The sequence below is a fragment of the Melanaphis sacchari genome, unplaced genomic scaffold (genome assembly GCF_002803265.2).
Source record: "Melanaphis sacchari strain LSU unplaced genomic scaffold, SCAv2.0 Contig41_pilon_pilon, whole genome shotgun sequence".
Classification (NCBI taxonomy): domain Eukaryota; kingdom Metazoa; phylum Arthropoda; class Insecta; order Hemiptera; family Aphididae; genus Melanaphis; species Melanaphis sacchari.
In genome coordinates, this window is record NW_020271269.1 from 1,513,333 (window position 1) to 1,524,812 (window position 11,480).

Sequence of the window (11,480 nt, forward strand, 5' to 3'; positions counted from 1 at the left end):
GTTTTACTTCATAACGCTTTTAATTAACATGATCTTGAATAAATTATTGATCAAGAGTCAATTTCGAACTCGAACAAAAAGAAAAATTTATCTTTCTACAAATTATTGTACATTATATATTTTTAGTTGCGACTTCCGTGACACGAATAGATTATAAAACTAAAATGTAGTATTTATGGAAATCGTCTCGTTTTGTCACGGATCAAATTAAAACTGATCTAATTTTTTTAATTTTGTTACTTGGAAATTCCAAAAATCAGCATTTGAATAAATATATTGTCAAAGATAAAAGAGGAGTTTTTCTTTTTATAAATTACCTTTTATAAACACTTAACACTATTAATTAATTATTTTTATAACATTTTTTCCATTACTATAAATCAATACAAATTTACAATGACAGAATATTAAATGTTATTAAAGCATAATTTGCAAAAAAAAAAATTGAAGGAAAATTCATGATTTGCAACGGACATCGCGCTTTTTGTAAAGCTAAACCAGTTGGTACATATAACTACACAAATCTCAGCAGTTTATACCTTATACATTTACATTTCTGCATTTATATAGACACTAATAAATATATAGGTATATACATACCAATGTATGTAATATTATAATATATGCATATTATCGTCTAACCAGTTTGACGGAAATACTTATTATAAACCATATCGCACAATTTGACGTTTTAATTTTTTTTTTTATTTTATTCGACATCAGATATTATTTATATTTTTCAGTAACCTATTATAATATTATAAATATGAGATAAATTCATCACCGACGCGCAAAACGTTTTATTGGTAATGATCGTTCCAGGTAATTTAATTTATTTTATTACCTACATCCTATATACATATAATGCATTTATATTATTATATAGTGAGAGTGTTAAAAGTCGGTCAAATAGTTACGTGGCTTGATTTTAATTTTTAACTTTAATGTAGTAAATTTTTCACTTGTAATACACATACCTATATATTATATAATATGTACTATTGTACTATGATGAAAATATTTACTATATTTTAAATTTAAAATCTAAAAAAAACATTATTTTTATATATCTTAAAAAAAAAATTAAGTAGATATTATTTAAATTTATTAAGTATGTTCCTTTGCGACTTATAAATATATATATGCAGGTGAATTTGATTTACTTATTCATGTATTCCTAAATACAAATTAAGTAATTATATAACATAATTATGTATTAATATTTGTATCAATCGCCATATATATAAGTTTTAAGTATACTGTGTATATTGTATATACTGTAAATACTATCATTAAATTTAAAAACAGATTTACATATAGATGTATAATAAATGGATAATTTTTTCGAAAAAATAAATACTACTAAACACGATGATCATAATTATTAGTTAATGCTAGTATATAATGGTGTAAACCATAGAAGACAATGGTGAGGAGGTAAAAACACTTGATGACTAATAATTGATTATGAATTACTCATTAGACTTTTAAAACAGTTTATCTTCAAATTTTTTACTTGATTATTTTTGATTGAATTATTGTGCCTAACGTTTAATTATATAATTTTTTACTAATAAATTATCTATTTAAACTACTAAATTTTAAATTTTAATATTATCAAAGTTTAAATGTTTATGTATTTTTCTACAATATTTTTCCATGTATACTTTTATATAGTAAAAATCAAAGAATTAAGTAGGTAAGTACTCGAAATATTATTACAAGACAAAATGCATATTAATAAAACTATTTTATAAATATCTTATGAACTAATAGAAATTATTTATTAGCACACTACATATTTTCAAATAGTCTTTAATCAATCTCAAGGATTTTATTTCAAACCGATTTTCATTTCAATATCTGTAATCCAAACCAATCGAGGACAAAAGTAAAAGAAAAAATGTTAAACGTTGTCCATACAATACTTACACTGATGGCATACCTACTTATCATAATATATTTATATTGTTTATAATGAATAATGATTATACTGATTAAACAAAGATATTTTTACAATAACGTCCAGATTTCCTAAGTCGTAACTATGAAATAATTTTAAAATTCAAAAATTGTAATTGACATAACATTGTCAATTTTGTCAAATTCAAACAAATTACGTATAGTTTGAACAAAACATATATCTATAAAAAATATAATTCCATAAATATCACATAATTTTATATTTTTTCGTAAAGTCATATCGTATAATATCAGCGTCTCCCATTCTTATTTAATTCGGATGAGCAATTATTAACTTGTTTTTATTAAAAAATCATAATCAGAACTCGCAGACAAGCCAAGTTAGTATACCGCGGTTATTCAGACGATCCTAATCTAAATTAATTTGTTTGATCTAATATCCGAAACGTGGATACTTGCGGACGATTTCGATTAGACAATGATTCACGATATAGTTTTGCTGCGTACATAAACATAAGTATATTATAATACGTACATTCACGCGGACATAACTATATGCGTATAGAAATGTTTTGTTTTTAATCCTCATTCTTATTATTATTTTTCTAACAAAACTTTTTCTCAAGCCCCTTTCGACCCGTCAATACCCGCGCACACACCACTGCACCACCATCAAACTCGTCCGCGCGCCGCGGTGGAGACAAATTACAAGTATTATGTAATTTAGTATTATCAATTTCTCAAAAACTATGTCGGTACCGCCCCTTGAATAATAATGTCTCTGAACGTTTAAGAACACAATTACACGTTACGGTTTTGCAATATCTCGACGTTCGTGTATAATGATCATTTCGTACGAAATCGGAATAATTTTCCCACGCGTCGATTTGCATCGGAAGGGAAACCGAAACGCATCTCTGCTGGGTGTATATATATAAGCATTCAGCCGATGTACATATTAAATTGTATATACCTAAATGCATTCACACAATATATGCATATATATACATTATACACATTTATATTCGAATGATATTCAAGCCTCGAGCCCATTTCGGACATTCTTTTAGTTGCCCCACAAAACCGTTTAAGATAATAACAAGATTGAACGCACATCAATAGTTATATGTAAGTACCTACCTAGGTACATGCAGTGCATCATGGTAACAACGTTTAATTACTGGTATTATGTGGTGAGTTTTTTTTTTTATTTGCCTCGCTATCATATAGGCACCGAAAAGATTGTTTTAAATGTGAGCGGCTCTCAACCTTACTAAAATCAACTCCGAGATATTTCTATTGGTTTAGACCTTTTGCAAATGAGTATAAAAACAGAAAAATGCATTTTTTTTTAACCAAATATTAAATCAAATTTTTATTTATAACAAGTGTATATGCTACATACTTATTACGTATATTATCATTATATTAAAGGACTTATATTTTTCCAGTAAATTATTTACTATCATATACAAGTACCTATATATATATAATATATGCTTTATACATATTTTTATTTTATTTATATATTACTATTATATTTAAGATTTAATTTCATATAATATAGTTATATATAATAAGATTAATAACTAATAAATATTTTAACAGGCTTTATACATAATTCACATTAAAAATAGGTAGGTATGTACTACGTATAATATTATACATATTTTTTTGCTTTTTCACGGTGATCATCATACCATACAATATTAATATGACACAATAAAATATGTACACTAATATTTTTAAATCTGCAGTTACATTACGAAGAAGTTTTTTTTGACAAAAGCTTAGTATATACCTACATAAACGGGTTTTACATTCTTGAACAACAACAATGACTATAAAGTTAACGAAATGACTTAAATATGTTTAACATCGTTGAAACCTAATAGAACCCACCGTATTAACTATCAATACATCAATATTTAGAAATAAAATTTCAAATGAATTAATAAGTTTCAAGTAGGTTTTTAAAATTTATATGAAGGGAAGAAAATCTTCTGTGTACCCATAAGCCAATTTACTTTTTAACTCATCAACCAATCAGATAATCAGAATAAAACACTCGTAAATTTTGATATATAGAAAACTATTCTGCTCCAAAATATGATATTAAATAACGTATTCGATAAAAAAATAAAACTTAAAAAACTATAATAATAATGGTTTCATCTATAAAAGGATCAGTGTACCTATATATTATAGGATATTGCGTGTTGGGTGTGATCCTGTAAGACGACGGAGACAGAATATGAGACGCTATAACATCCTTACATCTATATCATATAAAAAACACTAAATTATGATTTAGAGCAATAGAGGTATTACGTATATTATATAATTGTATACAGTAAATATTAAATAGGCATGCGTAGAAAATACTAGAAATATGATCACGGGAGTTTAGAAATTCGTATCTGCGAGACCAAGTAAACACGTATATAGTTATTATTTCCACGTACAAGTTAAAAACAGTAGCTTATCGTGTTATTAATAATTGTTTTATCTCTGTTTTCACATCTATACTCAAACACCGCAACGGCCGGGTGTGTAAGGTACTGCGGCAATGACGATTATATGTTATTATATATTATTGGTTCACGGACCGTTTTTTATACCAAAATACATAATCTTATACGAAACTGAACAGTATTATATACCTACCAGTGCATACCTATACATTAAATAATATAAATATATATATATATATACCTATACACACCGTTTATAATATATAATAAAGCGTTTTTTGAGATATATATATATAATTATATAATAATATATAATATAACTGTGTGTGTATATAATTATACACCGTGACTTGCCGGAACAACGTTGGAAATAAAACATGCACACAAAGGAATTATCGATAGAGTAGACAAAATTAACGCATAAAATGTATCACATATTATATTATACATACTAAGCAGCATTAAGCCACTAAAACCTCATACAACATTATATACCTATATTTCGTATTATATTTATAGATTTAGCTGGTTGTAGCTGACACAGGTTGTGTTGCAAGTCCATTGCAACAGCGCTCGGAAAAGAAACAAGTCGTCTCTGGTTGAATAGGCATCAACTTTAAGACATCTACTAACCTACCTATATAGATATTGTAGTATATTAAATCGTATTATTCGCGGGTAAGGCAACTGACGTGGGTCGTCAATATATTATGTAGATTATTATACATTTATATAAACATTTTATACTGACAAAACATGGATAGGTAATAGACATATCATAGAAATATTAATAGTGATTATGAAAAAAAATACATCAATGATGCTATCTTACGCACGATTAACACATTTTAATTTTTTAACCAACTTGTTGTTATCTTTTTCCCAGTAACTTTAAACGCCCTTTCCAAAATATTTTCCAGAATCTCAGCCTTGTGATATATCAATACACTGTCGTCCAATTAAGTATTATATAGAAAAATATCAATAATTTTATAAATATAATGACTAATAAGTATATAATATAATAAGTCAATCGATAGACAAATAATAAAATTAATTCAAAAAATAAAAAATGTTATCATTAGCCAGGAATCGAACTACAAAATTTTATTTACCTGTTGATTAAAAACCGATTTATTTCACATATAAAGAAACGGATTAAATAACCATTATTCACTTACTAAAACGTATTAACGAGATGTATAAAAAAATACGAATATAAAATGGCTTTTAATCTAATTTGCCAGCGGCAATTTCCCCTTTAACTACAGTTAGTTTCAGAGGATTTAGCTTTCAGAGAACTTATTTACTCAACACATCGTCTTAGATCAACCACGCCAATACAGTCTGTTCAAGTGATTTAGCTATTTTCTTAAATAATGTAACATGTTTAGTTTATTACCGCTATAACGAAATAAATAAACAGCTAACTATAATTAAACTATAATGTATATTATGATAATCTAAAACGTAATAATTTGCTAAATCAATAATATATAATACGTACATAATACTATGCACAAATCTATTTAAGAGGTAAAAATGCAATTTCTCAATACTTTTCAAAAGAATTAAGAAAAATAAAAATTTTTAAGCAAAGCCGTTCTTAACAAAATCAATTATAGTTTTTTCATTAAAATTTAAAAATAAATTACTGTAGACTTGATGAAAATTATTTTGTTTTTTAGTAAAAAAAAAAAAAAAAATAATAATAATTTAATATAAAATAAAGTTTCCATATTTTTTATATGCATTTTAAATTCAAATTTTTACAAGACACATCAAAATTACGAAAGTTTACAATTTAAATTTAAAATTTTTATATCTAATGACTTGTAAATTTAGTATTAAATTATAAATATTTTTTAAGCACAGTTTAAGTTTTAATTTTGACAACAATAAATTTTCCAATATAGACTAATAATGTATGTAGGATATCGATTTCTTGCAATTCCAATAATCTATGCTAACTTTAAAAATTTAAACGATTGTATTGTATATAACATATAATCTATTATAAGTGTATTATATTGTAATATCATTATATTATAAAATTATTACATTTTCAGAAAAAAATATTATCATTGAAATTTTAAAAGTATATGATCGATTGGTTCGAATACTATGGTTGCCACCAGTGACATAGCACCTGTTATACCGCAAATGTATAATATATAACTATCGATATGTCATTACATCACGACTATGATGTATACGTCCTAATTCTATTTTATGACGCGAGTGATATGGAATGTGGACAAAGCGTTAAAGTTACGGTACTTGTATATATATTTTATCATTTTATTGAATATATTAATGTATAATATATATTTATGGCCTGAAACGGCTGAAACTTGATATGCGTTTGAAAATATTTAATACTTAATTCTCAAAGGGTAGATGGCTAAATTAACTACACTGTGTATTTAGTCTACAGAGTTTTTTACTTATAAGTAACAATAATTGTTGTCAAATAAATTATACACACATAATACAATTTACAATTTTGAATTAAAGATCAATTAGGCCCTAGAACATATTAGACACTTAGTGAGCCACCTTAAACATTCAAACTTCAACTCTGTCACTTCAAACAATTTTTTTTTTACCCACAAATTTTTACATACATACAAAAATTTTAATTTAAGGTTTTCAACTGTAACAAAATAATTAATATTGTTATTTATCGTTTAAATAAGTGCCAAGTTTTAACTTAAAATATCTTTAAAAATAATTGCTCTTTTATATATTTTAAATCTTATAGTTTTAATATGAAATACTTATGAGGAATTTTGATTCAATTTTTAAAAATTTTGATCAATCAAATATTTTTATCAACAATAATTATGGAAAAAAATTTTAAGAAATTGAAAATTTGTTTTGCCTACAAATAACTCAGAGTTTTGTTTGTAAAATTTATGATTCAATAGAAATAATAAAATAAACGTTTGGTGAAAATCTCAATTTTCTACTATTATTTTTTCTTAAAATGTAAAAAAATATCTGAAATTGTTATTTAACAAACAATATTCTATGTCATAAAAATTTAAATTTTAAACCCTCGTAGAAAATTATTTTGGCTTTTCAGTAATTTTTTTTTTTATATGGGTTGAAAAACTTATAAATATTTTTGTGTTAAATGTTCTAACCTGAGTATAAAAATAAAAATGTTTATGAATTTGAACAATAAAATAATTTGTAAATTTTAAAAATTTTAATGAATTTTATCAAAATTCTTAACTTTTAACTTTATAAAAATGTTATGACTATAGATTTCTTATGTTTTTTAATTGAGAAATTAACAACTCATGATGAGCTTATACATCATAGTATTTGACAATATTTGAATAGTTAAATTGCCATTATTCACTATCGGCACTATCATATAATAATGTTAATTTTCAACTCACAATAAACATATTATGATACTAGGACAAATTATTACTTGCTACTGAAATAAATTTAACGTCAACAGAATTGAAATTTTAATCTTCAGAAAACCTTTCAGGCCAATATAGAATCACTTCAAATTTAATGCGATTATCAATCATTTAAAATTAAATAGTTATGAATAATATTTGTTAATTATTATTATTATTATTATACAAAACTTAAAAATGTATTGTACAATGTAATGATTTAGACACAAAATTATAATTTTTGCTCAACCATCTAGATTTTTTTAGCTTGTTTTGTAAAACATATAATGGGTCTAAATATCTAGTCTTAATCAAGACTTGACCCAAGTCATTACTATGATAGTATGATATCATATTGGTTATAACCAACACTTAAATAATATTAATTCAATAAATACCTGATGGTTTTAAGGCTTTGATAGCAAATGGAACAACTAGATGTGGATGAGGTAAATCTAAAAATACAGCATCAGCTTTACCAGTAACATCATCACAAAACCCATTTTGGCAAACATCTCTATGAATACAACATCATTATTTAATTACAACCAATTAACCAAATCTTCAACTATCAAAACATTACACTCAAAATCAATTAAAATTACCTGCATTGACTGGTGACATTTTCAGACAAACCATGAGATTTAAATTCTTTTTGTGCCTGATCTGCCCTTTGTTCATGAAAATCGTAAGTATAAATGTGTCCAGTAGGTTTTACTCTTAAGGCCATAGCATGAGTCAATGATCCACTTCCAGTACCTAAAATTGATACATTGCATAAAGCATAGACACGTGACACATAGGATAAATTAAAACAATATAACAAATTATGTTATATAAAATAACAATATTACATTACCTGACTCAACCACTATGCTACCGGGCTTAAGTTCTAACATGAACATAATTAGACTTATGTCTGGTGTATATATAATCTGAGTTCTGTGAGGTAATGTCTGTGTCCAAAGTTCAGGTGTGGGATACAAAACATGAGCCCATCCATTGGACAAACTCACTTTTGATCCAAACGGTTTTCCGAATAATGATGAAATTTTCAATGCTCCATACTTAGTCTGCATAACATTCTCAACCTTCTCTCCTTTACGATTTTCAATTACTGACTGGGCTTGTATAGCGTACATTGCTTGTGGATTTATATACAATATGACCGTGTCACCTTCTTCAATAATGTCTTTGTAACGGTTAAAACTCATTTCTAATAAAAAAAAAAAATCATTAATTAATTTTTCTTCAGTACAAACATATTAGTACATTATTTATTATAAATATGTTTAACTTAAGTAACCAACTTACTGTGCTAACAAATTTCTTTTGTTAATTTTTGTCAATATTTTAAATTAAGATATTTATTTGATATCTACTGAAATCGCCTGGATTTTTCACCAACTGAAAGCGTTATCTAACTATTCAGACGTAACATACGAGAAGTGTAAATACTGTAAACGATCAAGTAAAATAATAAGTAAGCTAAATTTATTACTAAATTATAAATATAATGAATTTTAATAACATTAATTCTGTTAATTTTTAAAAATTCGTTGTGCCGATTGTTCTTATCACTATTATCAAAATAGTGTTATCATTAAAACACCAAACGTCATTAGCACGTTTTTCATGATCACAATTTAAGATAATAGGTACTCGTCAAAAGCCAAGGCGTGTTGAAGCAGCATTATAATATTATTCATAACGTAATGTATGTTGTATTTAGTATTTACTTACGGTTAAAAATTAAAAATTTACTGACTACTATTTTAACTAATAACAGGTGTACCGACGTACCGTGTAGGTACTTTATTTAATGCCAAAATGTTCCTTATTTTTAGTCTCGTATCTTCATGTTGATTTTTATTATGATGTGTTGAAAGGATAATTTTTTTTTTCTAATGTCATCCAGTTATAAATTATAATTCCTTAAAATGCTTATTGCTCTGTATGTAATGGTCACCCCTACTTCTAGTAAGTTACGATTACTGTATTTTTTTTAAACTATAGATTAAGTATAATATTTTCTACTACAATTTTATTAAAGTAGGTAATCTATAAATATAATGCATCTTATGCATCTTTATTATAAGTTAATGCCTTAATGGTCGTTCCTGCTATTATTATAATACTTATGTATTGTTGGTACATTTATATATACTTATTACTGTATTATATCTATAGGTACTTTGATTCCTACACTTTTTATTATTATCGGTTAAAAAAATATATATATATTTCTATACATTAGTGACATTAGGATCTACAATTAATCTAAAACCTAAATTAACTTAAAACACTATAGTTTATGTAAAAAGAATGGTTATGAATAATTATTAGTAGGCACATATATTATGATTACGCACTTGTGTTTACCTTGGTTTGAACGTAGAATTTCAAATTTGGTTCTATAATTACACAATTAATAATCCATTAAATCGTCGATCGTGTATTAAAATGTATGAGCGTTCAACTACATTTGAATAATCATCTAACACAAAAAGATTTTTGCATAATTTTACGGTAATTCACGATTTAATTCGCCAAAAATCAAATTTTTCGTCGATATTATCCACTTACTATTTACTAATTAATAATTAGGTTTACGGTTATACCTATACTATTAATAAACCGTTCGGGCAAATGACTATCGCTTTGCAAATTGCAATACAGTACGGTTGGCGGTTGGTATATTGGTATGTAGTTGGTCACCATTAAAATGAGTTAAATTTGAATTTAATGGTGTGTTGCTGACTATTACACACGAAAAACGATTCTGAGTAGAGACAGCCTATCAGCCTATAATCTGTATAATTCAATAAATTCCATGTTTTTTAACATTGCTATTTAAGTAGGTAATTTATTTTACAATTAGTATAACGATTAGTTAGTATAGGTTAATAATATAATATATTAATATATTATATTATTATATCTTTTAAGTCAATGTCTCAGACCTCAGTACATTTTATCATATGTATATACCTAGTGAAAATTTTAAATAACTAATTATTTTTTTTTTTTTTAAATACAACTTTAAAAATTGTTTAAGGAGAAATAATTATTTTAGTTTGGTACAGGTGAATATTCAATATCAGCATATCGTAAAAATATGAATTTCAAGTAGATATTGATAAAAATTGGTTCGACTTTCAGTAGAATGTTTTGACTTATATAAAGTTTGAAAATCTTTTAAAAAAACCTAGATTAATTTTTAAAATTTTGGAAATAAAAAGGAAAATATTCTTTACTACAAAATTAATTATTAATTTTCACGATTTTTATGAATTTTATCAAAATTCTAATATTAAATGCTAATCATTAATAATGACGCATCCGCCCAATCGTAATTTTATTCTTCCAAATTACATCGTTCATTTGTCTCGCGCGTTGAAATGGCGTAGTTGGTAGGTACCTATATATTCCCTATAATATACTATTAGGTACTGAAATTTAATTTTTTATGTCTAATGCAATTTTCAAAATAGGTATTGAAAAACACGAGCACATTGTTTTTTATGAAATTTTTAAGTTTAAAAAATTTAACATCACCTAATTACAAAAATCTAATAAATTACACTTAATATACAGTTGTTAATTGTTATGTATAATCGTAAATAATTACAAGACTAATTTGCTTAATAATATTTATACCTAA

The 11,480-nt window shown here is 25.3% G+C and overlaps 1 protein-coding gene across 1 annotated transcript in view; it reads right to left on the reverse strand.

Moving 5' to 3' along the window:
* Positions 1 to 9,357, reverse strand: part of LOC112597450 (tRNA (adenine(58)-N(1))-methyltransferase catalytic subunit TRMT61A) — a 33,498-nt gene extending 24,141 nt beyond the window's left edge. The window contains exons 1-4 of the mRNA XM_025343504.1: positions 9,131 to 9,357; positions 8,676 to 9,032; positions 8,422 to 8,575; positions 8,215 to 8,333 (exon numbers count right to left, since the gene is read on the reverse strand). Of these exons, the coding sequence (XP_025199289.1) occupies positions 8,215 to 8,333; positions 8,422 to 8,575; positions 8,676 to 9,030 (628 nt within the window). The 5' untranslated portion in view covers positions 9,031 to 9,032; positions 9,131 to 9,357. The remainder of the gene's footprint in view (positions 1 to 8,214; positions 8,334 to 8,421; positions 8,576 to 8,675; positions 9,033 to 9,130) is intronic.
* Positions 9,358 to 11,480: the final 2,123 nt, after the last annotated feature.